Here is a 24,925-nt window from a genome sequence, read left to right on the forward strand (position 1 = left end):
GTGGACTGAATCTCAACTCCCAGAAATGGCCAGGTTTGGGCTGGATCAGAGGTTAAAATTCAAAACCTCTGAAACAGGAAGCCAACCTACATCCAACCCACCCACTTCATGTTTTAATGCACAAAGGGAGGATGACCAATGAACTCAAAGGAGGTGATGTGGCCATTGAAGCCGGATAGACTCTGCTCATTTCAATTGTTATTCTATTTCAAACTCAGTCAGCTACGTTTGCCCAGTCTCGTGAAGCTGAGGAAGTGAGAAAGGCTGATCCTAAGCTAAGATAGCCTTTTATAGCACTGATTGTGGGCCAGAGGCAGCAGGAATATTTCTGTCTGGCCCAATAAGCTACGCAATTAAAATACCCCTACTTACCAACATCAGACCCTCTCCCACCCTTGCTTTTGTGCTGTATGCTTCCGGGACTGACAGGCCTCCATCCTGTCAATCAGACTGGCTGCAGGTGGGAAATCGACAAGAAAAACACTTGAAGACACTTTGCAGTTTAAAAACTGCAGAACGTTCAGAAAAAGCATTTTTGAGGGTTTCCCTGCCTCAAAACAGTTCACCATCTCTGCTCCGGAGCAGAAAGCACCTCTGTGGGGTTCGACAGCTGGGAAGAACCACTCAATTATTAAGACATAAGCGGATTGCCATAATAATTAGCAAATGTCTAAAGAGCTTTTAATGCAGTCCAGGCCTTATCAGTCATGAGGCGGGGTGAGTATAAGAAAACAGAACCGTGAACAAAATTTCACATTGCTATCATTTGGATAAAGTATTTTGGGTAATAGAAACCCATTTCTGCTGTCTAGGAAACTGTTCTGAAATGCAGGTTATGAATTATTAACTTAATTATAGTTTTAGTACCTACTTCTTCCAAGAATATTACTGAAAAATTGGATAATCTGTTTCTAAAAGAAGTTCTCAATAATGAGCTGCAGTGTCATATCTGCCAGTGCAAATTGAACTGATGATACTAAATATTACGGCATTGAAATGCATACCCCAGCAGAGTAGATAAATTCTCAACAGAATGTTCCTTGGACTGTTTACAGGTCAGAAATTGGTGTCACAGGACCCAAGGAAACAATTTTCAAATTGAGTAGAAATAAAAATAGCTACATGGAGGTAGAAATTGCACAGTATGTGCACACAGACAAACAAATAAAATGTGGCATTCCATTGTATCTTATTTTCTTCTGTCTCCACTTTAAATAAAAATGCTGCTAATCAAAAAACCATGGTTATGCGGGGAGGTTGTCCAATCATGGGACTTTTGCCAAATAAGTGACAGATAGTCACAGAAAACATTAATCAGAGGTGGGCCTCCAGCAGGATGACTGAGCCTTGTCCAGGATTTTAGCTTCCTGAACAGGGGCACTGTGCAAGGCAGCCCTCTAGCAGTCTGGCCACAGCCTGCTGAAAGTTCATTTGAACTGTTTTGTATATTTGAGTAACAAGCAGTCCAGAGTCCATTCTCTCTTTGATGGTTCGTTACCAAGTCACAATACCTATTACTGCGTTCCCATATAATCCTGTATTTCATGATGCTGTGTAAGTTGTAAATTGCCATTTAAAAAAAAAAGAAGAGATTTGTGTTGATAAAGGTTTGTGGTGGATTTGTTGATGCAAACACTGTTGTCATTGCAGCATCTGTAATGTCTACAAAAAAGTACAACGTGCTGTAAAATTGTTGAACAAGAGCACCCTCCATTTGAGCACCCAAAGTCAACAGCAACTTGCACAGCAATTTTAACATTATCAAAGCACCAGAGAGTGGGGAACAAAATCAGTGCTGAACAAAATAAAAAGGAAGATTAGGACAGGTGAAAACAAATTTAGTTAAAGAAATGAGTTAAAGAGGGCTTTGAAGGAAAAGATGAAAAGTGGAGAGGTTTTAAAGAGGGAATTCCAGGGCAAGGAGCTGAGCTAGCTGAAGGCACAGTGACAATAGCAACTTATATTGTGCTTTAATCACAACAAAAGCATTTCACATGGGCCTTATAAAACAACATTTGACACCTGGCCACATAAGGAGCTATTAGGTCAGATCACCTGAAACATGGTTCAAGAGGTAGGGTTTGAAGAGTGTTTTGGAGGGGGAAAGCAAGGTGAAGGGTGAAAAGTCCAGAACATAAGGCCTTGGCAACTAAAGGCACAGCATGGTTTAGCGATTCAAGTTAGGATGCTGAAGGGATCAGAATTGGAGAGCGCAGACACCTTGGAGAGTTGTGAGGTGAGAAGAGATTACAGAAATAGGGAGGGACAAGGAGGGATTTAAAAACCAGGATGAGAATTTTTAAATCAAGGCTTTGCTTGACTGGGAGCCAGTGTAGGTCAATGAGCACAGATGTGATGGGGAATGAGACATGGTTTGACTAAAGAGACAGGCAACAGAGTTTTGGATGACCTCCAGCTTAGGAGGGTAGAATGTGAAAGACTGGCCAGGTATGTGCTGGAATAGTTAAGTCTCGAGATAACTAGGGGTTTCAGCAGCCGAAGGCGAGTTGAAGCTGAGGCAAAGTCGAGCAATGTTACAGAGCTAGAAAGAGGTAATCTTAATTATGGTGCTCATCTTGGGGTGAGAAGTGACATCAAGCTGTTTTTGAGTGTGATTTAGTATTTGGCCCAGAGGTGGTTGGGGTGGTCTAAAAAATTCCAGTGGACTAAGTAGATTTACTTTTGGGGAATGATTTGGTCGGCGTGGAGGTTGGAGCTTCACCCATGATTACAGAGAGTCTGCGGGATGTATAGCAAATAGCACATGATGGTGATAAGAATCTTTACTGTCACAAGTAGGCTTACATTAACACTGCAATGAAGTTACTGTGAAAAGCCCTTAGTCACCACATTCCGACGACTATTCGTGTACACAGAGGGAGAATTCAGAATGTCCAAATTACCTAACAGCACATCTTTCGGGACTTGTGGGAGGAAACTGGAGCACCCAGAGAAAACGCACGCAAACACGGGGAGAACGTGCAGACGCACAGACAGTGACCCAAGCCGAGAATCAAACCTGGGACCCAGGTGCTGTGAAGCAACAGTGCTAAATGTTGGGGCACGTGGGAATTAGAGAACCTCATTGGGCATTAAATGACTCAAAGAAAAAAATGTTGAAAGACATGAATCACATATTAAATGACCGTGATAGTGAATCCGATTCTGCTGATGCTGATGAAATTATCTCTTATGAGAATGATTCCTCACAGAGATTATCAAAAATAAAGTCTATGGAGAACCAGTTTCTGAGAATCCCAAGACCGAAGGTGACCCTAAGAAAGCAGAGTCCGAATGTAACAGTAATAACAGCGATGAAGAGTCAGATGAGAGTTTTGAATCTGATTTTAGTTCTGATTATGAAGTAATGATAAATAACTGCTACCAAATAGACCTGTTACTAACCGATCTTGAACAAACGTCAAGTAATTCCTCCAAAGCTAAGAAAGGAGATAGCGAATCAGAAGACGAAAGTGAATTGGACATTTTTTTAAAGTAACTTGTTACAGCCTCTTGCAGTAAGCCCATTGCCATCAGTTTCAAGAGCAAATATTTCCCAGAGCATGCCTGTTTTGAGGAAAATATACATGATAGCATGATATCAGCCATTCAGAACGAGGACAGCAAGGACTGTGAAGTGACACCAAGCGAACAGCTGATTAACCCACATCCTTTTAAAGGTCCACAGTGCCTCTTCAAGGTAAAGGAAACAAATAGCAAAGGAGATGAAAATCTATAATCAATTCCTTTTGAAAATTAAGAGGAAGGTGGATGGGGAACTATGTGATTCTGCCTCTGCATCTGTTAACAAAAAACAGAAAGTTCATAGGGCCAATCACGTGTCATCCTCTGTTTCTGAAAATAAAGAAGAACAATTGAAATCTGGAAAGTACATATTGTTTCAGTCCATATTTCTAAATGGAGATGAGGGCTGTGATTACGAAGACTCCAATGAGGAGGTAACCGCTGTAAAACAAAGAATGATGTATATACAGCCAACCAACTTCAGCACTTTGAAGTATTTGTCGGACATGACAATAAACAAAGCTTAGTTTATACAGACCATAACCCACTTGTGTTTATGGAGAAGTTTAAAACCCAGAGCATAAGGTTATTCTACTGGGGTTTATTATTACAACAGTTCAATGTTAAATTTGTACACATTCCCTCAAAGAATAATATGATTGCGGATGCTTTGTCATGGGTGTAAGGACTGATTAGTTACCAATGTAGAGACTGGGAGGGAACTTTTATAATAGAGATGGATTGGATAAATATGTGTTTATGATTTCTGTCTCGCGCACCGCATAATGAAACATCCATGCCCTGATGTTTCGTTCTTTTCGGGAGGGAGGTATGTAAGGATCCTTATTTATTCCCTTATTTCCCCTTTATTTCCCCTTTCTTTTATTTTGCTGTTATCATTTTTGTTCCATGAATTAGTAATGGGGATATATCTTTAAGTCAAGCCGCAGAGAGAGTGATAACACTCTGCTAATTTGAACATGAGCTTCAGATTATTCAGCACCAGAGAGAGAGATGGAGTGGGACTCTGTTTGATTGATTAGCTGGTGGCTAATGAAATTGGCCAAAAGACCCTATTCTGCCCAGTAACAGTTGGTGATGGGATCCTATCCCAGTGGGAGAGTTCTGAGTGGAGCCGTTGCATCCTAGACACAGAAAGACAAGGACTCACTTTTGTTCCCTCTCCAGAAAGATTGTGAGTGTTGCATTCCTGAAGCTACAGAGAACCTGAATTAATGAATCTACAGGAAAACCATTACAGGCTGCAAGCAAACACCAGAAATCTCTCTCTCTCTCCAGAAAGGTTGTGTTCCTGAAACTACAGATAGCTGGAATCTACAGTAAAACTTCGAACTGAAAGAGTTCCTGTGTGTGTGTGTGTGTGAGAGAGAGAGAGAGGGTGGGGGGGGGGGGGGGGAAGTTAATGTTAAGAATTAGATAATAGTTCAGCAGCTGTATTTACTACATTTTTCATTACAGTTATTGTTAGGAAATGTTTTTGTGTTTACATTTACAAACCTGGTGACTGTAATTATTGGGTAGCCAACGACCAAAGGCTTTGGGCATTTTTCTCATTATTATTTGTTGATTCGCTTTTTTGTTGTGACTCCGGGTCGAGTGGGGCTGGAATTGACCGCGCACTAACCCAGGGTGTCATAATAGTATCCTACCTTCCCTGTACAAGTCTGAAGTGCGCAAGTCATATTTCCCACTCCTTTTTGAAAATTAGATCCGACTGAAGGCAGCTGAGTTTTATCTGTGCAGCCTCCTTGGTGGACACTGATATGCAAAATACAACGCTTTTCCCCCCTGCGGCAATGGTGGTTTGGGGAGGTCTCCGGAATGGGACCTCCCACTCTATTTTGGCTAAGCTGGAGACCATTTTCATTGTGACAAACATTCAGACTCTTGTCTGAAAATGGTGTCAGTCCCAGGTCAGTCATAACATGCAGAGTAATTTTTTTATCCAGTTCTACCCCAATCTCAGAGAAACATTCCCCTTTTGGATCAACTCAAACTTCTTCCCTCTTTCTCTCAACATTTGCCTAGCTCCCTTACAAAAGCCAGCTAATGCTGAATTAACATTTTATTTGGCGCTAACGTCCACGAAGAACTAGAACTCCATTGATGACCAAGGAGACTGGTATATCCAGGATTTCATAGAAACAACGACTAACAGGATGTCAAGTGGGCTGTAGGTAAAACTAAAGGAAGCAAAATTGGGTGGATGCCTTTTTAGGTGTCTCATGTGCCCAGGAGTAAAGCAAGGAAACCTTCCCACTTTTTAATAGCTGGATCGGAACTCCGGTACCAGAGTTGAAGGACCAAAACGCAATCCGTTATACCTGGATTACTGCATGCTTTCACAAAAAAACATCACATTCAAGCTGCAACATTCACAGGCCAGAGACTAATACAAGAATCCACTTTACTGCAGGGTAGATGTGCTCTATGTTGGCATAAGAAAAGCAAACCATATGTTAGTTGTTAGCCTGGGTGTATACAGCATGTCCCATTTATTCAAGATTTCCTTTGTAGCCGCAAACTCACTACTTTGTTTCTTAGGGGTACTTGTCAGACTGCATTTAGCATTTGTTGATATCTGGATTCTCTTGGAAGGCAAAAAGGCAACATATTTTTTTTATGGAATGTGACTGAAATCTGAGCAGTGATCTGTCAGATTCATTCATGCAACTGAAGGAATATTGAAGAAGACACATTGCTTGGAAGCCATGGTAAGGCTTCTTGGTATTTGGATGCGCTTTTCTTGGTAGATCAGTTGTTTATGCATTGTATGATGTGGGGCTGAAGCAATCTTATAAGACAGTCTTCTTGTGTTTGTCAGGAAGTATATTCCTGTGCTTCGATATGTGCATTGGAGCCTTTAGGTCGTCTTCTTGTAAGAAAACAGGAGCACTTTGCATTCGACAACAGTTCACTAGCCCAGAGGAGCCATCCCCACAAGCATGCAGATGATAACTGTGTCTCCCGCTGTACCTGCAACAATTTAATTAGACAAGTCAGCCCAGTCAAGCATTGCAAACTCATGACTTGGAGACATGAAATTCATTGTCATTATTGTCCCTGTCATTTTAGATCGTTTTATTCCAGTGGAGAATTTTCTTCACTTCAATACACACTCTCCCTTTAGGAAATGGGGATTATGGCTGGGGTTGGGGTGGGGGCAGGACACTGAACTATGCTTACCTCAGGGGGAGCCATAGATTAAATTGGCTTTGCTCACTGACTTGATGGTTTTGTGTGTAGCTGCACTATATATTTTGTTAGAGTGCTGCATGAGAAATCTTTGCTATCTAGTGTACTGAACCTTTAAATATCCTCAGTTTTATTTATTTAACAAGATTACTTGTTCGAATGGTTGCCACTTGAAGTATGACCAGAGGTTAACAATTTGTATTTTCTAAAAAAAAGAAAAAAGCTCGTAAATTTCAGGGTTTATTATTTTAGTTGGCTAGAAGTGTAAAATGCAAAAGAAATAGTTGTGATTTTAGTTCAAAACTCTAAGCGATAATTGCTTGAGTTACTGGGTTAAGCTCACAATTCTAGCAATGAAGAATAAAACAAGTTTGTGGTTATTATTTTAAAGTATTTGTGGAGCACATGTTAAGAGGACTTAACAGTTTTGCATATGTTGGCCTGGATTCTCTGGCCCGCGATACCGGAAATGCGGATTGCGATCAGGCGGAGAATCGGGTGTCCAGCCGAAATCGAGGTTCGCACTGGATGCTGAACCAACCGCTCTGCTGGGCTTCTCGCTTGCGCCCATTTACATCCAGTTAGCGGGCCCGGCACCAGAGTCTTCTGCAGGCTGGGAATCACGTGGGCGGATTTCACTACAGGTATCACCAAACGTGAACCTGACATGGTGGCCCTCGCTGTGGACCAAGGAGGTAGCACATTAAGGGAGTTGCTGCCATAGTCCATCTGAAGGCCACCCTCTTCAACCCCCACCCCCACAATGCACTACCTGCCCACCCCTTCTCTACCTGACCTCCCCCTAAGGACCCCCTAAATAGCCCACAGAGGCTCCTAAATAGGGACACCCCCCCCCCCCCCCCACAGGGATAACCTAAGTAAAGAGACCCTCCCTAACTGAAGAGACCCCCACAGGAAAGGCACCCCCTAACTAAAGAGATATTCTCCTCAGCAAAGAGACCCCAGTCTGGGGAAAAAAGAGAGCAGTCCTGACAGGGGCAGTGAAAAAGATTACAGTTGTAACACTCACCTGGAAACACCATGGGCGCGATTCTCCGCAACGGCCGACGCCGGCATGAACCCGGAGTGTTTCACGATGGCATCGGAGGCCGCTCCTCGCCCCTATTCTAGGCCCCGGGGGGGGGGCTAGGAGCGGCGTTGCGGGGAACTTGGCCGCCGGGCCTTGACGCTGGCGTCAAGGCGGCGCGCCGATAATGACGCGGCCGGCGGCGCCTAAGTGACGTCAGTCGCGCATGCACAGGATGGCCGGCGCCAACCCGCGCATACACTGTTGCCGTCTTCCCCTCCGCTGCCCCGCAAGACGTGGCAGCTTGGTCTTGTGGGGCGGCGGAGGGGAAAGAGTGCGTCTCTTAGAGATGCCGGCCTGACGATCGGTGGGCACCGATTGTAGGCCAGTCCCCTCCCGAGCACGGCCATGGTGGTCGATCCCCTCTCCGCCCCCCACAGGCCCCAAACCTACCTTTCGCGCGATGTTCACGTCGGCAGCGACCAGGTGTGGTTGCCGCCGGCGTGAACAGGTCGGGAACGGCAGGCCGCTCGGCCCATCCGGGCCGGAGAACCGTGGACCCGCGATTCTCCGAGCGGCATGTCGCAAACCGCGACACGCATTTTGGGGGGGGTGCCAGGGCGACCCTCCCGCGATTCTCCTACCCGGCCTGGGGTGCATGAATCGCGCCCCATGTGTCCATTCCTGGAAAGAGAACAGCTGTGACCTGTGTTTAAACCCCTCCAGTCCTCTAGCTGCAAGCCACTCATTCATTTCTGGTCATGGGCTGTGAGTGACAAGTGCTGTCAATTTTCAGTTCAGCACTTCAAAATCACTCAAGTGTTAAGTAGCCTGATTGGAATGCACTTAACTTATTTTGATGAAAAATGAAAAAATGAAAATCGCTTATTGTCACGAGTAGGCTTCAATGAAGTTACTGTGAAAAGCCCCTAGTCGCCACATTCCGGCGCCTGTCCGGGGAGGCTGGTACGGGAATCGAAACGTGCTGCTGGCCTGCTTGGTCTGCTTTAAAAGCCAGCGATTTAGCCAAGTGAGCTAAACCAGCCGGTTGGTGTTTGTAATCATGGTGGTTACAGTACTTAGAGTGACGAAGATGAATGAGGCAAGACTAACAGCTGTTTTTTGAAAGCTGTCAATCACAGTCCAAGAAATGATTGAATGCCTTGCAGCTAAGGGATCCGACGGGTTTAAACACAGCTGGTCCCTTTTCCAGGAATGGACACGTGGTGCTTCCAGGTGAGTGTTGCAACTTTAATGTTTTTCACTGTCTGGGTCTGGACTGCTCTGCCAGACAGGGGTTTCTTTCGTGGTGTCTGTGGGTGGGGGTGCCGTTTTAGTTAGGGGCACTTTGAGGGGGTCTCTCTATTTAGGGGGTCCCTGTTGGGGGGGTCTCCCTATTTAGTGGATCCCTGTGGTGGGTCCCTCTATTTAGTGGGTCCTTTGGGGGGAGGGGGAGGGGGGGGGGGGGGGTGGTGGTGGTGTCGGGTCATGCCCGTACTTGGGGGAAGCACCCAGAAAGTCCAGGGGTGGGGAGGGCGGGGGGTGGATTGGGTTGGCCAGCTGCATGACTTCGCTAATGGGCCGCCTGCTCAAAATGGCGGCCCGATTGCTGGATTCCCTCGGAATTTCTCATATTCCTCATCATGCATAAATTTGCATGGTGAGGGATATTGAATTGCTCCATGATTTGTACTCCCAGCGGGAAAGCAAATCAGTAGCAATTCTCCTCCGGCGGGAGAACATACTCCCAAACGGAGCATCCAGCCCGCTATCTTTATTCTAGTTCACAGACATGCCTCGTGCACTTCCTAGCAGACAGGCTTATGGATAACTTGAGGAAAAGCTACACAACAAATTACAATTAACAGAAAAACTGGGTCAAGCTAAATATGAATAGTCCAATCAAACATTTCTTTCTGGTCTAAATTAGTGACTGCGGAAATAATTTTATGCCCTGCAAGCGAACCAAATATGGCAGCAGTTAGGATTACTGGCACTTGATTGCAAAAACTGTCCCTCATCTTTCTTGAGATGGTTGGTAAATTACTGTTAGCTTGTGGTAGCATTAACCTTATTACCAGTTACCTAGCCCCTAGTTATAAATTCAGGGCACACTGTCTGTGCCCCTGCAATGCAGAACAATTTTGCTCACAGCACAACATTCATGATTTTAACTTCAGTCGCAATAATAAATAGAGAAATCCCTCAAGACACCAACATTAAATGTGATTAATCATCTCTGTTCTCTGTCCTCTTTTACCAGGGATTTTTCTGCAGTAAATCTTTAATGATATACATAAGAATGACTTGCTAATGAAATCAGGCTTTGTTCGTTTTTCACCTTTTTAAAAACCTTTGCTTTAAATTGAAGAACTTACGACCTTTGACTTGGGGGATAGATCACTGCTGGTTTCTGAAAACAGTTGAAGAATTTACACATGAATCACAGCACCAAAATATTTCTTACCAAAATCCTTCCATGTTGTGTAGCTTACAGGGAATGTTAATTAGTACTGTTGGGGCCTTTAAAGTGGTGAGTGCTGTAAATTAGTCTTAGAATTATTATTCTAAGTCTTGGCTGAAAATGAGATATATTAAATCTGACAGGGACAGATGTGACAGATCTGTTCTGACACACTTCCATACCACAAGTCAGTGGCTTGAGGTGACTCACATTCTCCCTCGGAATCTGTCCCCTGCTGCAGGACAACAAAACGATGCACGAATGAACCTTACTATCGCTCTGACTGCTGCCAGGTATGGTGCTGCCATAGCCAATTACGTTGAAGTGGTGAGCCTGCTGAAAAACAAAGATCCGGACACCGGTAAAGAATATGTATGTGGTGCTAAGTGCAGGGACGTTCAAACAGGTATGTGTGTGTCACCTTTAGGAATATTAACTGCCTCAATGCCAGTGCCATGATTTTACTTGTTGAAATAGATGGGTCATTTTAAGGGCATTTACCTCTGCTTTTGTTCAGTTAACACAAATGCACCCGTGGATGAAGGCATTGAAGGTACCTGTGTAAATGACATAAAGCATACGCTGATATTCAAATTGTAATTTAAAATTTAAACTTGCCCTGAATAAATTCGTGCCTGATGTTGGGGGGGGGGGGGGGGGGTACTTCTTGGAAGAAAAGCTGCCTATTTCTGAAATGCACAGAACACAGAGTAAACATAATGGAAAAACATAAAAACAGCTTACGTTTGTAAAAGGCCTCATCATGCCGCAAGGTACTATGCACCCAAGGAAATACTTGTATTATTGCTCCTCCTGACCCCGCAAAAGGAATTCATTTCACTTACCTGGAGAATCAATGGGCGGGATTCTCTGATCCTGAGCCGAAGTGTTGACGCCGTCGGAAACGCCATCACGTTTCTCGACGGCGTCAACACGGCCCCAGGATCAGCAATTCTGGCCCCTTCAGCGGGCCAGCAGGGCGCTGGAGCGGTTCATGCTGCTCCATCTGCTGATCCGGCCGTGGAATGGGCGGCGGTGGATACGCGCATGCGCAGTGGGTCCAGCGCGAACCCGCGCATGCGCAGTCCCACCGGCGCGATTTTTGCGTATCCGCGGTGTCTCCCTTGTCCTCTCCGGCCCCCACCCAACATGGCGCAGGAGTACAGGCGCCGGCGTGGAAGAAAGGAAGCCGGGGGACAGAGAGGCCGGCCCGCCGATCGGGGGGTCCTGATCGTGGGCCAGGCCACATCGGCAGCCCCCCACAAGGTTGGGCGGCGTGGCGCGATTCGGGCTGCCCCCTGCCAATTCTCCGACCCGGTAAGGGGTCAGAGAATCTCGCTCAATATCTCCTTCTCACAGCCTGCTAACCTACCTGAGCCTGGTACAAAGCAATGGCAGCTTCCACACATGGGACTCTATTAAAATACCACTGGGGGCCTATTGATATCAGAGGACCTGATTTAGGACTTACGAATCTTGGCTGAATCCAGCATGTACCTGCCCCCAACAGGTTGTGTTAGAGTAGCAGCAGAAGGGAGATTTGGGGCAGTTCCATTTTCACCGCTTATCCAATCTGTTCCTGCCCATTGGGGGTGGAATTAAAGTTTGCCATGCCCAATTGTTTTTAATTGTACATTGGTGGTGGCGAAGATACCCAGGTTCCTGCTTTGATTGCAATCCAGAAACCTCTGCTAGATATTGTGTATGTGTGGTTCCTGACAAGAGGTGAGAACAAAGCTTGGCAACCAATTTCACCACGCTGGTCTGCTGACTATTGTTTCGCGACACTTGGGCAAAGTATGCGACAGTTCATAGCACCTGGGGAACCATGACCCAGAAATCGATCGTTCAAGAGAGGACAGGAGGAAGAAAAACTAGGAGAATGAAGCAATACCCTTTAACCTTAATTGCGTGGATTGTCAACAGTCAGCGGAAACTAATTATGACTCCGCGCTGCGAATGTAAAATGAATTAAATCCAGTCTCACAAAATGCTCATAGTATCCTGCAGTGCTATTAGGAACCAATCTAATCATGTTCTACCCATTTCTGCTGTATAGAATTTAGATCCATCCCTCCCAGTGTGTCTTCATTGTATTTTGAGCACTTGTATTGTATGTAAACAAAGAGGAAAACTGCGGTTGGGAAGAGGGGAAAATCCTAAATTGCACCTTAATGAACTTATTCCAGTTTTAATGGAGACATTTGAAATGAAATGAAAATCGCTTATTGTCACGAGTAGGCTTCAATGAAGTTACTGTGAAAAGCCCCTAGTCGCCACATTCCGGCGCCTGTTCGGAGAGGCTGTTACGGGAATCGAACCGTGCTGCTGGCCTGCTTGGTCTGCTTTCAAAGCCAGCGATTTAGCAAAGTGTGCTAAAACAGCCCCTAAAATGAAATGAAAATCGCTTACTGTAACGAGTAGGCTTCAAATGAGTTACTGTGAAAAGCCCCTAGTCGCCACATTCCGGCGCCTGTTCAGGGAGGCTGTTACGGGAATCGAACCGTGCTGCTGGCCTGCTTGGTCTGCTTTCAAAGCCAGCAATTTAGCGTTGTGCTAAACAGCCCCTTATTTTGGGGTAGATGGAAAGCTAACACTCAACAGTGGGCCCATAATTTGCAAAGTTCATAAAGCTGCAACCTCATATTTTAGTAGGCTTTTAAGATTAAGCCGGCCCGTTCGGCATAGGCGCAAATCCCCAAATGATTGCAAAGACCGCCCTTCCGGGATCTACCTGGCTCGCAACGCCTCACGGGATCTATCGCGATCTCATGACACGTTGTGCTGTAAATCCTGCCCACAATGGGCTTTCTGGCAATGGATCACTTTTTGGCAAATCTGCATAATAGAGCGAAGCATCTACTCTCACTTTAATATTCAGATTCTCGAGGTACCTGAGGCTTTGTGATTCGTCCCTTAGAGACATCGGCGATTGCCGTTGACTGGTCCCCACAAATGGAATGGCACTCGTGGGGGTCACCCAGGGGATTGAAGGCTTCCAACTGTATGCCCTTTGGATAGGGTGGTGCCCTGGTAGTACCAGCCTGATACCTTGCAATGCCCTGCCACCCTGGTGGTGCCACCCTGGCATTTTGTATGCGCTATCGGGCCGGGGGTGCCCTTCGTGGATGTTGGGGGAGTGTGGGGGGAGGTGATGACGGGGTACCAGGGGCGGGGAGAGGGTGACGAGAGGGAGCGGTGGAGGGGGAAACCCCCTCCTATAGTGCTTTCAGGCTGAAGGAGTGTTGGGGGTCATTTTGGGGGCCTCCGAGATGTGAGTGAGTGTGTGTATGGGGGAGCGAGAGTGAGTGTGTATGGGTGAGCGAGAGTGAGTGTGTATGGGTGAGCGAGAGTGAGTGTGTATGGGTGAGCGAGAGTGAGTGTGTATGGGGGAAGCGAGAGTGAGTGTGTGTATGGGGGAGCGAGAGTGAGTGTGTATGGGTGAGCGAGAGTGAGTGTGTATGGGGGAGCGAGAGTGAGTGTGTGTATGGGGGAGCGAGAGTGAGTGTGTATGGGGGAAGCGAGAGTGAGTGTGTGTATGGGGGAGCGAGAGTGAGTGTGTATGGGGGAGCGAGAGTGAGTGTGTGTATGGGGGAGCGAGAGTGAGTGTGTATGGGGGAGCGAGAGTGAGTGTGTATGGGGGAGCGAGAATGTGTGTGTATGGGGGAGCGTGAGTGAGTGTGTTTGTGTTAGGGAGAGTGTGTGTGTATGGGGGAGTGAGAGTGAGTGTGTATGGGGGAGCGAGAGTGTGTGTGTATGGGGGAGCGTGAGTGAGTGTGTTTGTGTTAGGGAGAGTGTGTGTGTGTGTATGGGGGAGTGAGAGTGAGTGTGTATGGGGGAGCGAGAGTGAGTGTGTATGGGGGGGCGAGAGTGAGTGTGTATGGGTGAGCGAGAGTGAGTGTGTATGGGTGAGCGAGAGTGAGTGTGTATGGGTGAGCGAGAGTGTGTGTGTGTATGGGGGAGCGAGAGTGAGTGTGTATGGGTGAGCGAGAGTGAGTGTGTATGGGGGAGCGAGAGTGAGTGTGTGTATGGGGGAGCGAGAGTGAGTGTGTATGGGGGAAGCGAGAGTGAGTGTGTGTATGGGGGAGCGAGAGTGAGTGTGTATGGGTGAGCGAGAGTGAGTGTGTATGGGGGAGCGAGAGTGTGTGTGTATGGGGGAGCGTGAGTGAGTGTGTTTGTGTTAGGGAGAGTGTGTGTGTATGGGGGAGTGAGAGTGAGTGTGTATGGGGGAGCGAGAGTGTGTGTGTATGGGGGAGCGTGAGTGAGTGTGTTTGTGTTAGGGAGAGTGTGTGTGTGTGTATGGGGGAGTGAGAGTGAGTGTGTATGGGGGAGCGAGAGTGAGTGTGTATGGGGGAGCGAGAGTGAGTGTGTATGGGGGGGCGAGAGTGAGTGTGTATGGGGGGGCGAGAGTGAGTGTGTATGGGGGAGCGAGAGTGAGTGTGTATGGGGGAGCGAGAGTGTGTGTATGGGGGAGCGAGAGTGAGTGTGTATGGGGGAGCGAGAGTGAGTGTGTATGGGGGAGCGAGAGTGAATGTGTGTATGGGGGAGCGAGAGTGTGTGTGTGTATGGGGGAGTGAGAGTGAGTGTGTATGGGGGAGCGAGAGTGTGTGTGTATGGGGGAGCGTGAGTGAGTGTGTTTGTGTTAGGGAGAGTGTGTGTGTGTGTATGGGGGAGTGAGAGTGAGTGTGTATGGGGGAGCGAGAGTGAGTGTGTATGGGGGAGCGAGAGTGAGTGTGTATGGGGGGGCGAGAGTGAGTGTGTATGGGGGGGCGAGAGTGAGTGTGTATGGGGGAGCGAGAGTGAGTGTGTATGGGGGAGCGAGAGTGTGTGTATGGGGGAGCGAGAGTGAGTGTGTATGGGGGAGCGAGAGTGAGTGTGTATGGGGGAGCGAGAGTGAATGTGTGTATGGGGGAGCGAGAGTGTGTGTGTGTATGGGGGAGTGAGAGTGAGTGTGTATGGGGGAGCGAGAGTGAGTGTGTATGGGGGAGCGAGAGTGTGTGTGTATGGGGGAGCGTGAGTGAGTGTGTTTGTGTTAGGGAGAGTGTGTGTGTGTGAATGGGGGAGTGAGAGTGAGTGTGTATGGGGGAGCGAGAGTGAGTGTGTATGGGGGAGCGAGAGTGAGTGTGTGTATGGGGGGGTGAGAGTGAGTGTGTATGGGGGAGCGAGAGTGAGTGTGTGTATGGGGGAGCGAGAGTGTGTGTGTATGGGGGAGCGAGAGTGTGTGTGTGTATGGGGAAGCGAGAGTGAGTGTGTGTATGGGGGTGCGAGAGAGTGTGTGTGTGTGTGTATGGGGGAGCGAGAGTGAGTGTGTGTGTATGGGGAGCGAGAGTGTGTGTGTATGGGGGAGCGAGAGTGAGTGTGTATGGGGGAGCGAGAGTGAGTGTGTTTGTGTTAGGGAGAGTGTGTGTATGGGGGAGTGAGAGTGAGTGTGTATGGGGGAGCGAGAGTGAGTGTGTATGGGGGAGCGAGAGTGAGTGTGTGTATGGGGGGGCGAGAGTGAGTGTGTATGGGGGAGCGAGAGTGAGTGTGTGTATGGGGGAGCGAGAGTGTGTGTGTATGGGGGAGCGAGAGTGTGTGTGTGTATGGGGAAGCGAGAGTGAGTGTGTGTATGGGGGTGCGAGAGTGTGTGTGTGTGTGTATGGGGGAGCGAGAGTGAGTGTGTGTGTATGGGGGAGCGAGAGTGTGTGTGTATGGGGGAGCGAGAGTGTGTGTGTGTATGGGGGAGCGAGAGTGTGTGTGTGTGTGTATGGGGGAGCGTGAGTGAGTGTGTTTGTGTTAGGGAGAGTGTGTGTGTGAGGGAGATGGTGTGTGTGTGTGAGTGAGGGAGCCTGTGTGTGTGTGTGAGTGAGGGAGAGTGTGTGTGTGTGAGTGAGGGAGATGGTGTGTGTGAGAGTGTGAGTGAGTTAGCCACCTGAGACTGAGTAAGCCAATACACGCACACTGACCCTTTCACACACTGGTCAATATTTTATGAATTACTTTTTATTGTTCTGACATTGCTTTACTTCTACTCAGATATTGCTTATCTTAATGCATCAACTTTCTTTTTGAAATTCAGTTTATTGTTGTTCCAAACCTTACCTTTCCAAAATTTGCTCATCAGCCCCTTGAGTTAAGGAAAAAATGCAAAGGTGGCCCCTGAGCAAAAATGTTTTTCAATCTGGACTAAAGTCTTACTTCCAGGAAACTGGATCAGGATTACTACCAAAGCTTTAACAGACTTGTGGCAACACATTTGTGCACATACGAACTGTGACTTACAAATTTGCTATCCACCAGGAGCACTCCGCTTTCCCCACCCCATTTCCCAATTGTATAACCCTTCGCGTTTCTATCCTTCTTCAGCTCTGAAGCAGAGCCATACAGACTGGAAACGTTAACTCTGTTTCCCTTTCCACAAGTACTGCCAAACCTGTGGAGTTTATCCGGCCTTTTCTGCTTTTATTTCTGATTTCCAGCATTCGCAGTATTTTGCTTTAATTTAATTTATTTTCGTCATTTGTTACAGTTTAATTTTTAAAATGAAAATTCTTGATACGTCATTCTTTCGGCCGTGAACTGGAAGTTTGAATTTCCCAAATTAACATGTTGGTGACTCTTCATCTTTCTCTGAGAATTCTCAATTGAAGTTTACCTTCGGGTGGAAAGTCGCCCAACTCATTGAATAGAACAACTCTGCCTGGCAAAGAATTAGAATTGCCTAGATGCTGCATGCAGTTCGATCTCCTAAAGTTTGAGCGTTAATAAAATATTAATTATAATGCACAGGTGTACATGGATCATTGATTTTGTGCATTATGTCATAAAATGGTCCACCTGTTAAAAGATATACTTTCTGATAATTTTATGAAGCAAATTTAAAATTGTGGACGTGATTCTCTGGCCTCCTTGTGGTGCATTTGTCGGTGGTGGGATCTTCTGGCCCCGCCACTAATGGGATTTCCCATTGAATCCACCCCATGCCGCCGAGAAACCTGTGGCGAGGGTGCACCATCGGCATGAATAGCCGGAAGATCTCCCCCCAAAGTATTTTGTTTCAAAATGCAGAGATAAAGGGTGGGATTCTCCCATGCCACGCCATATGGGAGAATTGCCGTTTGCGCCATTTTTGCCCGTGGTGCCTGTCTGGCACCGGTCCGACGCCGGCAGGCGATTCTCCGAGCAGCGGAGAATCGCACCATTTGCACCGGCGCGTCTGGCGTGCCGCCGGTCGTGGGCCGCTATCTGCGGCCGGGCCGCCGATTCTCCGGCCTTGATGGGCCGAGCGGCCGCCCTGAAACGGCAGAGTCCCGCCAGCGCCGTTCACACCTGCTCGCAGCCGGTGGGAACTCTGCGTATACGGTCGGGGGGCGGGGGGCGGCATGTGGGGGGGGGGGGGGGGGGGGGGAGAGGCGTTCCTTCACCGGGGGGGCCTCCGATGGGGTCTGGCCCACGATCGGGGCTCACCGATCGGCGGGCTGGCCTCTCCAGCCCCGGCCCTATTTTATTAGGCGGCTGACCCCTGAACACCCACGCCATGTTGCGTCGGGGCCGGCGCATTGAGGACGTCCCCCACGCATTTGCGGGTTGGCGGATTTCTCTGCCTCGATTTCAGAGAATCCTGCCCCAAGTATTTGGTATTTATCATTTCTATATTTGTAGATTGTTCTGAAATAATTTCATCCATTTAGCTGTAGTGATTTGTTCACCAAGAAGCCAATACTTCAGAAGTATGATTCTGAAGGGACAGATGGTTCCCTGATTGGTGTTCCTTTCTTTTACAGATGAATTTTTTGATGTGAAAGCCAAATGTGTTATCAATGCTACAGGACCTTTCACAGATTCATTGCGTCAAATGGATGATGAGACGGTGGAAAAGATTTGTCGGCCTAGCTCTGGTGTGCACATTGTCTTGCCTGGTTATTATAGGTAACCAAATATATTACTAGGGGAACAAAAGTCCAAAAGAAACCTCACACACTTGTGGTTCAATTACCCCACTGTTGGAAGAAGCAGAACAATTAACACTTTTCTAGAACATGTTTTTTCCCTTTTATTCCCATTTGGCTAAAAACAAAAGCACAAGTACCATAATTTGCTGCAACTCAACTGACTTATGCTTCCCTGCATTATATAGAATCTCCCTTTTACAGCATTCAGCTGGTTTTTAGATGAGTCAGTACTCCTGCCTTTAACTGCATCTTCTGCAATCATTTTAGATACATCAGGAGAGGAGTAGAAGATAGGACAGTTCAAGATTAAGAAGGGCAAGTTTGGGGTCCACATTCACAGACCACATTCAGAAGATACTTTATGCAGAAGGTGGATAATGACTGGAATGGAGATAGGAAGGGGAATTCTGTTGTTTGTTTTAGTACTGGGATTTGAAACAATTTGCTATTTAAGGTAGGTAAGCATACGTCAGTTGAGTTGCAGCAAATTATGGTACTTGAGCTTTTGTTTTTCTCCAAATGGGAATAAAGCGGAAAACCATGTTCTAGAAAATTGTTAATTGTTCTGTTTAAGCAATTATTTGGGTAAATGATAACGTCTGTGCATGAGGCAGCTAACTATGGATTTTAATTATTTTTTGAACACATTGGTAAAACATTGGTAGAACCTGCCATGTAGTTGTACTTTCTGTAGTCATTATGCTGTTTGCGACCTTAGACCTTAGTCAATGCAAGGAGTGGTGAGCACATTTCTGAGAGCTAATTAGACTCGGTGTTTTATGACAGTACGTAGATTGGATGCTTTTAAAACAGGGAGTAGGTTTTACTAATAAAGTTATCATTTTTCCTCACAGCCCTGAATCTATGGGATTGCTTGACCCTGCAACTAGTGATGGCCGAGTTATATTTTTCTTACCGTGGGAGAAAGTGGTCATTGCAGGAACCACTGACACTCCAACAGAGGTTACGTCTAAGCCCATACCCCATGAGGAGGAAATTAACTTCATTCTCAGTGAAATAAGGAATTACCTGAACTCTGATGTTGAAGGTAAATTGGTGAATTTTAAGTAATCTTAAAATCTGTATACCAAACAGAAAAAAGTATTTATTTAGAGCAGAGGCAGTATTAACATATTCAAAAGCTAAATTTGTGGAGAGATTAGAATGTAGATTTCAAGCAGTGGATGGTATATTTACTCTTTATTTTGGAAAGCATGATGGGTATTGCTGCCACGTATTAGTTTAACATTCCAGCACATCAGCATCTGCTTTGCAAAGTATCCCAGGATAAGCTCCACTACCAGGTTCCATTGGGACACCCCAAATGGAGAGAGGACAGTGAAGAGGTTATTTGGAAAGGCCCCTTCTATCTCATGATGTTGCTTGCTCAGGGTCTGCGCTTACTGCTGGCGCAAGCCTCCCTCTACCCTCTTGGTGAGTCCTTTGATCTTTCGGGCACTGTTGTGGAGACAGGACCTGATACAATGGATCTCCTCCCCATTTTCTCTTCAATGCTGCTGGTAACGAAGCACGTCGCAATCTGCCTTTAAAGACTTACTTCAGGCATTCTAAAAAAATGTATTATGCGGGTGTTGCCAGCAGCCAGCATTTACTAGCTATCTCTCATCTCCCTGAGAAGATGGTAGGAGCACCATTCTTTCACATATACCATGCGACCTTAGACTGATCGTCATTCATTGGATTGGATTGGATTGGATTTGTTTATTGTCACGTGTACCGAGGTACAGTGAAAAGTATTTTTCTGCAAGCAGCTCAACAGATCATTCAGTACATGGAAGAAAAGGGAATTACAGTGTGTAATCACAGTAGAAAAAAGCATTGCAAGTATTGGTGGTTGTAACAGTTGATGATGTGTACCCTGGATTCAGCATATTGTAAGTGACAGAAAACCCCCATCAACATATCAATCATTTGATGCAGAAAGGTACTTTTCAGAATTGTAAGCTCCGAAGTCTATTTGAACGGTTTAAACATTAGTGAGGCTGTGTCTACATTTTCTGTGGAGTCAAAAGTTTTGCATTACAAGAGCCTTTTCACAAATCAATAGTTTTAAACTTCAGAAATTGACAATATTTATAGATAGGCTTATATTCCTTAAACAAACTGTGTGGGCCATATCAATCTGCTACAGGCTCATGTTATCCTACAGACGTTTATGCCAGTCATACCCAATCCGAGAGACTTGGAACACGTTCCAGCAGTTTAATTATAGTGCGACAAGAGCTGTTATTTCTGGTAGTATGCTTTATGAATGCAGTTCAATACTCTCACGATATGATGAATGCCTCATTTTAGGAAGATCGATCAGTATGGAAGCAACAGTCGCATGCAGAGTTGGCGTTCTAATTCCCTGATGTACAAGTTAGAATTCGTAGCTCAATTTCATAGCTAAATGGAGCAAATGTGAAATTCAACCTGTTTTCTGACTTCAGATTCAAGCTTCTAATCGGTGAGAAAGTGAACCAACTGGATCATGGAACTTTGTTCATGCCAAATCAGCTGATTCCACACACCGGAACAAGGAGTTCTGAAAACAGAGCTGTGCTCACATTTTGATTTTTGAATTCCTACCTCCTTTAAATAGAGGCCAACATTACATTTGCCTTTTCTCGTACATCTCATACCAGATTTACTGATTAGTGTACCTGGACACTTAAATCCCTTTGATCGTGCAGTTCCTCATCATTACCATTGAGAAAATGTTTTGATTTGTCCTTCACTGATCAAATGTAGATTACCACTTACTTATCCACGTAGAACTCCATCTGCCTTGGTTTTGCCCATTCAGTCTTTCTATGTCCTTTTGTAGATTTCTGTTCTCATCTGAACTACTGACCGTGTCTCCTATCTTTGTGTCATCTGCAATATTTTGAGCATAATTCTCTCTTCTAATTCTCTCTCCTTTATCCAAACCTTGTATATGCATGATGAAAAGCCGAAACCCCATTTCAAACCCCTGGTGAACACCATGAACAGGAGGTGTAGACCCTGATGAGGTGGATGAAGCTGAGCGGGTGGGAACATTAGCACCACTGGGCAGTGTGCCAGTTTGATACACTGTTCCTTCTGCTGCTGGTTTTGGACAGGACAGCAAGGTATGCCTGATTTGGATAAGTCACCAGTAGATCTTGTAACAACGTGTTGGTGGCCCGTGGGTTATACAGTGGATTAAGGACAGCCCTGGTGCAGGGAGGTGGTACACTGCAGGGAACCCATACGTACACCAGGAAATTAGGTGAGTTTATAATAGGGAAGTATGGCTGAGAGTGCACTCAGCCACTGACATGTCGGTGCCATCGAGGGAGCAGAGGTAGCGGGGCGGCTAGTCTGTTCATGCTTGGATAGTGGAAAGGTTATAACTCTCCAGGAATTGGGGGCCATAAGAGTGGAGGGCTGAGCAAGGCAACAGCTGGACATGGGATTACATTCTTCTGAGATTGGGTCGAGTTGCAATGAGAATCCGCATCCTCCGAGGAAGTGGCTAAATCCCAGACATGAGGGTAAAGGAGAGGAATGCAAAGCACAAAGGCAACAGAGGCTATACCTGCAGAATTGTATGTACTGCCAAAGAAGAACCTAGCTAGACAAGTCGCTGAATCATTGCTGCAGGCAACTGTGCCTATCTAGGCACGTGGTAACTGTGTTTGTACCCTAATAGCAGAAGACTTCATCTTGCTATATCCTGCCAAAAGCTGTAAAAAATTATTGCAGCCTTGAGCGACTTCACTTGTGTCGGATCAACAATGGACTGTGATAGCATGTGTCAGGATTCATCTTGCTGGTGTTGTCTGTAAATTAACAGACACTTCAACCAGTTTATTAGTAAAATGTTGTACCCAGGTGCCCTTATTTGCAAGATGAACAAAGGACAAACACAGGTTCACAATTCAACCCAAATTTATTTTCAAACACAATAAAACAGTTATCCTCCCAAAATAACCCAAATATGGTCTGGCCAAGATTCTAAAATGACCCCGGCTGATGAACTTGATCGAGCTGGGGGGTCCAATCCTCTGAGCCTCCGTCATCACAGGGCCCTCGTCTGCGAAGGTAGGTCTCACGTACCTCTTCCATCCGTTCTCTGTTCAGCCGTTGAGTCTTCTCTGTTGCCTCTGCATCGGGTCTTCGCTGGGGAGGGTCTCGGGATGTCTCTTTCTTATCCCCCTTTTCACGCCCTACCAGAAGCTTCTCTGGCCCTCAGCCAATGGGATAACTAGGCAGGGGTCACAACACCTGATGGGAGTTGCCGATTGCAACTTTGCAGGATACCAGTGACCGCCTTTTCATCCTCTCCTCCAGGTCTTCTCATCTCTCTGTACCCTACTTGGTCCTGCAGGATCACCCTGACAAAGCATCACTGTCTCCTCCATGATAGACACTCCACCCATATAAGCCCTCTCTGAAGAGTTATGATAAAACAGAGAGAGAGATGCTGACCTTTCTGATAAATGCCAGCAGCTCATTAACATAAGATGCATTTATCAGTGCTGCCAGCTCCTCGACAACACTCGGGGTTTGGGCATTAGTGAGAGGTCACTAAGTACCCTGGGCTTGCTTTCCTACCATGTTCAGAAGCAGCATACACCCTCGGGCTCCTCAAGTGAAATGCCTGCTGGAGCTTGCACACTGAAAAGTCTGTCATTAGGGTTTCACGTTACACTTACTTTACAAGAGCAAAGCGAGTCATTAAACCGCTTGTGGCGCTGCACACAGATCCTCCATACTTTACTTCTGCTGCAGACAGTTTCAGTCACCTTCCGCCTAATCTGTTATGTTTGTCTGGGCGAACTCCTTATGCCACTTTCTGGAAATAGCATCACTTGCCTCTATCAGCCTTCAGTAGCACCTCAAGGCCTGCATTTGTGACCCACGTGATGAAGGAGCTATGCTCCGGAAGCTCGTGATTCCAAATAAACCTGTTGGACTTTAACCTGGTGTTGTCAGACTTCTTATTGTGCCGGCATCTCCACATCATGCATCCGTGAAGTGAGAGGCAGGCCTGCCCAGAGTGCCAGGCATCTGCTCCTCCTCCTATTGCAGTGGAGCTTTCATGTTTCTTCAAAACAACAGCACCAGTAACAGCAGGGTAAGTGAGTGGGCAACAAGGTGGCAGATGAAAAAAGTTGTGGGGTAGAATGTGCTTTGGTATAAGAATAGAAAAGCGGAATATTTTGTAAAGGTGTGAGATGAACGTAGAAGGGAAGCAGACAAGCATGCCAAACCATTAGGAAGGCAGTAAAAGTAAAGTCGCCACGATCCCAGGTGACCAGAGGCTGCTTTCCCCTTTGAGACAGGGAGCTCACTGGTGGTGGTTGAACCTGAGGATCATCACAGGAGAGGGGCAAGGTTGAGAAGGCGGGGCCTTCATGAATAACCTCAGCCGGTACGGGAATTGAACCCGCGCTGCTGGCCTCGCTCAGCATCGAAGCCAGCTGTCCAGCCAACTGAACCATGATCATAGCGAATGGTGGAGCAGGCTTGAGGGGCTATATAGTCTCCTCTGGCTCCTATTTCTCAGGTCTTAAACACAATTTATAACTTTATACATGTGTAAGGAAATAATTGCATTTGTACTTGTACCAGTGCAAGGTGTTGAGAAAAGAAAAGAAAACATGCAGTGCATGAAATTCCGATTTTTGCCTGCCCGCTATTTCAAGATCTAAGTTCAGATGTAATCCAAAGCTGTAACAAAAGTTGTTTTTTGATAGAAGACCACCCAAAGGCCTGCATGCAATACAAGTTATGATTCATCAGTATAATCAACAGCAGGGAAATATCAAATGCAAGAAAGTATGCATGTTTAAAGGCTATTCAGATCATGAAGATTTCCCTTTTATTTTGGTCTTAGGATATACAATTCAACCTTTATTAGCATCCAATCTGCATCCCTCTTAATTTTTTAAAATTGGAAATGACCTTTTAAGTCTCTGAACAAAGTCAGCATTTGTTGTTTTAGTTAGCAGTCTGTTAATATCTCCAGATATGCAGTAGCGACCCTACAAATTCTGCTTAGTTTCACAGTTTCTAGGTTGTACAATTTTGTCTCCTGGATCAAGTGTGCTTACATAACGATGTCAGAAATAATTCATTGTGAAGTACACCTCTATGATGTTTTCATGTGATAAGGCATGATATAAAAGCATACTGATGTGTTGTAAGTCACCCAATCCAATTTATTGTCTTTGCACTAAATCAGTGATACATGATAGAAATAAGTTGGTAGCAATGCTTTCCTATTCATTTTTTAAAAATCACAACTGATAACAATGACGAATCACTGAAGGTCCGCATAAATGATTTTTGTGTATCTTTGATTTGCACCTATGCAAATCATTTTCTTAGTCAATGTTAATAACTCACGTAGACCTTGTTACTGCAAATGTGTCAATGTTGCCTAATATGTCATTCCATGTGGAATTAATCCTCTTATCCCATTATCTCACAACACAACCCTGCTTACATCTGTCACACTGTAATCTTTTTTTTAAATGACTGATCATTTCATGTCAAATTAAATTTACCGTAATCTGATGTGTCGCATTATCCCAAAAAAAAATTGGGGGTGTACAAGGATGTTGTATTATTCTACCTAAAATCTGACCTGGTGAATCAGTAAGTAACTGCGTATAAATGCTGCCTCCTTTTTGTTTCATGTCTAATTTTAAATGACATCACTTTGACCATGAATATTTTTCCACCGGTACTGTAGACTGCTGTCAGCAGAGCATCAGTTTCAATTTT

The 24,925-nt window shown here is 45.9% G+C and overlaps 1 protein-coding gene across 4 annotated transcripts in view; it reads left to right on the forward strand.

The window, feature by feature from the left end:
- Positions 1–24,925, forward strand: part of gpd2 (glycerol-3-phosphate dehydrogenase 2 (mitochondrial)) — a 225,711-nt gene that overhangs the window by 170,605 nt on the left and 30,181 nt on the right. For all 4 annotated transcript variants that reach the window (XM_038789571.1, XM_038789572.1, XM_038789573.1 and 1 more), the window contains 3 exons: positions 10,474–10,638; positions 17,996–18,140; positions 19,018–19,211. In XM_038789571.1, coding sequence (XP_038645499.1) covers positions 10,474–10,638; positions 17,996–18,140; positions 19,018–19,211 — 504 coding nt within the window. The remainder of the gene's footprint in view (positions 1–10,473; positions 10,639–17,995; positions 18,141–19,017; positions 19,212–24,925) is intronic.

Source organism: Scyliorhinus canicula, chromosome 2 (assembly GCF_902713615.1).
Source record: "Scyliorhinus canicula chromosome 2, sScyCan1.1, whole genome shotgun sequence".
NCBI classification, from domain to species: Eukaryota; Metazoa; Chordata; class Chondrichthyes; order Carcharhiniformes; family Scyliorhinidae; genus Scyliorhinus; species Scyliorhinus canicula.